The 2,706-nt window shown below is 41.9% G+C and overlaps 1 protein-coding gene across 1 annotated transcript; it reads right to left on the bottom strand.

Annotated features, from left to right (window-relative positions):
* Positions 1–268: 268 nt before the first annotated feature.
* Positions 269–1,402, bottom strand: LOC134046200 (neuropeptide Y receptor type 4-2-like). The gene has a single exon (XM_062496510.1). It carries the CDS (start codon positions 1,400–1,402, stop codon positions 269–271), a length of 1,134 nt encoding a protein of 377 aa, XP_062352494.1.
* Between the last annotated feature and the right edge of the window lie 1,304 nt (positions 1,403–2,706).

Genomic DNA, 2,706 nt, shown 5'->3' on the forward strand with positions numbered 1-2,706 from the left:
CCACAGCTTAGAAACTAATCTTATAACAGCTGCTTACACATCAGCCCAATCTCCTCAGTGTCCGTACCACCTCATTGACATGAAAAACTTGCACACCACAGCAGCAACTGTGAACATTTGTGACATTACTTTGCTTGTTCTTCCAAAAATCAGGTAGTGATGGGTTCCTGTTCACATCCCAGCTGTGGCATCACCAGTTGCTTTATATACCCACAGGTAATAACTGGTGTGTGGTGTCAGTGCACCCTTCTGAAATGTTTTCTGCTCGTTAGATAGAATTGTGCCTGCAGTTCAACATCAGTGACCCCTTGGAAATTTCAGTCTGCATGGTGGATAAAGGCAAATGATCATATTCTTCCATCGAGGCAGTTACTGAATTATGCTGGCAGCTCAGAATCAGTGACTTCACTTCTTTTTTGAAGTTGCTGTTTAGGAAACCATAGATAACAGGGTTGACACAGGTGGACGCCATAGCAACCAGGTGGCATAATGAGAAGATCAGGTTGTGGTGGCAAGGTGAAATGATTTTGTAATTCCAGTCCACGATGGTGTTGAAAACATGCAGTGGTAGCCAGCAAACAGCAAAAGCAGCAACCATGGATGCTAACAAAATGTTTATCCTTCTCAGCTGGACTGCTCGGTTGCTGTACTCACTCTTCTCAAACATGTCCTTTCTCTTCTGCAGGCGCAGGTAGATACGCAGGTAGCAAAGGATAATGAAGAACAGAGGGATGCAATATTGCAGGAGCAGTAAAGTGGTGGTGTAGATAAGTTTGTGCTGCTCAGAAGGCCACGAGTTGATACATATTGCCTTATCAGTGGAAAAATTCATGAAGTGTGAGAGCTGCTCATACAACTCGTTAGACAAGATGGATGTGGTCAAAAAGGGTAGGGACATGAGACATGCTAAAGTCCAAATCACTCCAATTCCTAGGTAGGCTTGGGAGGTATTTGGCCTCCAGCCAGTCGGGTTTATGATGAGCTGGTGTCTTTCCAGAGCAATAAGGACAAGGGAAAGGATTGACACTGTCACAGTTGTGCACTGAGTGAAAGAGGTCATTTTGCACATGACTTCTCCAAATATCCAGTAGTCCATCATGGTGTAAACAACAGTGAAAGGCAGGCAGACAAGACACATAAACAAGTCTGAAATTATTAAGTTGGAAATTAGGATATTGGTGACATTGGCCTTTTCCTTCTGCCTGGCAATGACAGCAATCAGACAGATGTTTCCCACAATGCCCAGAACAGTCTCCAAGCTGTATGAGGTGGCCAGAAAGACAGTAAGGTCAGTGATGTTCATGCACTGATTAGAAATGTTCATAGGAAAGCTTCGGCTTGAGCTCCAGTTCCTGCTGATCAGGAAATGAAAAACATCATTAACAGCCCTTGTCTTATTCATCCTGAATCCCAAAATATTTATCCAAAAGGATGGTAGTCAAACACAGTCTGTGTCTTCTGGAGCCAGCCTAAAAGTGTAATATCTGTTCTGTCTGGCTGTGGAAGGTCTGGATATATCTGCAAAGGAAAGACAAAGAAAAAATATGTTTAGTTATGCTGCAAGAAATTAGTCAAAAGGGTAAGGAGGGAGACAGGGAAACAAATGCCAGGGATTCTGTGTATATTCTGCAGCTCCCTCTTACACAGTTTATTAAATCATAAAATGGAGCCCTCTACTACACTGTGGTATGAAAGTCTGTGTAACTCTATTGAATTATGACCATGTTTATTCACTGTGAGGTTGTCCCATGGACTTAAGAACATTTTAACTTCATTATTTCACTCAGTGCAGTATCTTGAATATCACTAATGCAGTAGAGTGGTGGTACAAGAAAATCAGATCAAAAACCGCCTAGGGTAAAAACTGTGTGCAATTCTGGTTTTGCAAGGTTCTGACCCAAAACTGGGCAGAGGACATTGTGAGGCTGCATTTGCCTTCAGCTGGGCTAAATATCAATGTGCAAAACAGGGCATACTAGGTGCACAAGGCCAACATTAAAATATCTTCTGTGAAATGCATTTGTAATTGCAGCCAGAACTCACATTTGTGTGAGACAATCACCATGCAAAAATTCAGGCTCATTCTCTGGAGGGACATCATGGGAAAAATTTTTAAAAGTCTAAAATAATTCAAAATAATTTCAACATTTTCCAGCTTCTACACAGCTGTGATAGGTCATGGGAACTGCAGTCCAAATATCTTGCTTCCTCATTCCAGATGAACTCCAGTGCCCATGAAGCATTGATATCTCCCCTAATATGACCATGACAGGATTTATCAGAAATACAGTCCAGTTCCCTGATTTTGGCTTTAAGAGTGAGTGATTTTGATAGTGTTTTTTAATTCCTTCTGGGAAGATTTTTATTGATTCACCCTCAGCATAATATGTTGGGGGTTTTTTGTTTTTGTTTTGTTTTGTTTTGTTTTGGGTTGGTTTTGGTTGGTTTTTGTTGTTGTTGTTGTTGTTTTTTGTTTGGTTGGGTTTTTTTCAAGTTTGTCATAAAAGCCTGCTCTATCTGCTGGATAGTGTTCCTGCACAGACAGACAGGTCTGCTTCATAATCACTGCAGCAAGCCATGAGCTGAGACTTTCAGTGGGATTCAGGGAGCAGAACCCATGGAGTTAATTGGTGCTGCATCCTTTTGGAAATCTCAGTCACAGGACTGCCTCGACTCTCCCAGATGACTCCTGTGAGCCATAGCAAA

The sequence above is a fragment of the Cinclus cinclus genome, chromosome 7 (genome assembly GCF_963662255.1).
Source record: "Cinclus cinclus chromosome 7, bCinCin1.1, whole genome shotgun sequence".
Classification (NCBI taxonomy): Eukaryota; Metazoa; Chordata; class Aves; order Passeriformes; family Cinclidae; genus Cinclus; species Cinclus cinclus.

Excerpts from the sequence above, each read along its gene's own strand:
- LOC134046200 (XM_062496510.1), bottom strand. The coding sequence starts at position 1,402 with ATGAATAAGACAAGGGCTGTTAATGATGTTTTTCATTTCCTGATCAGC.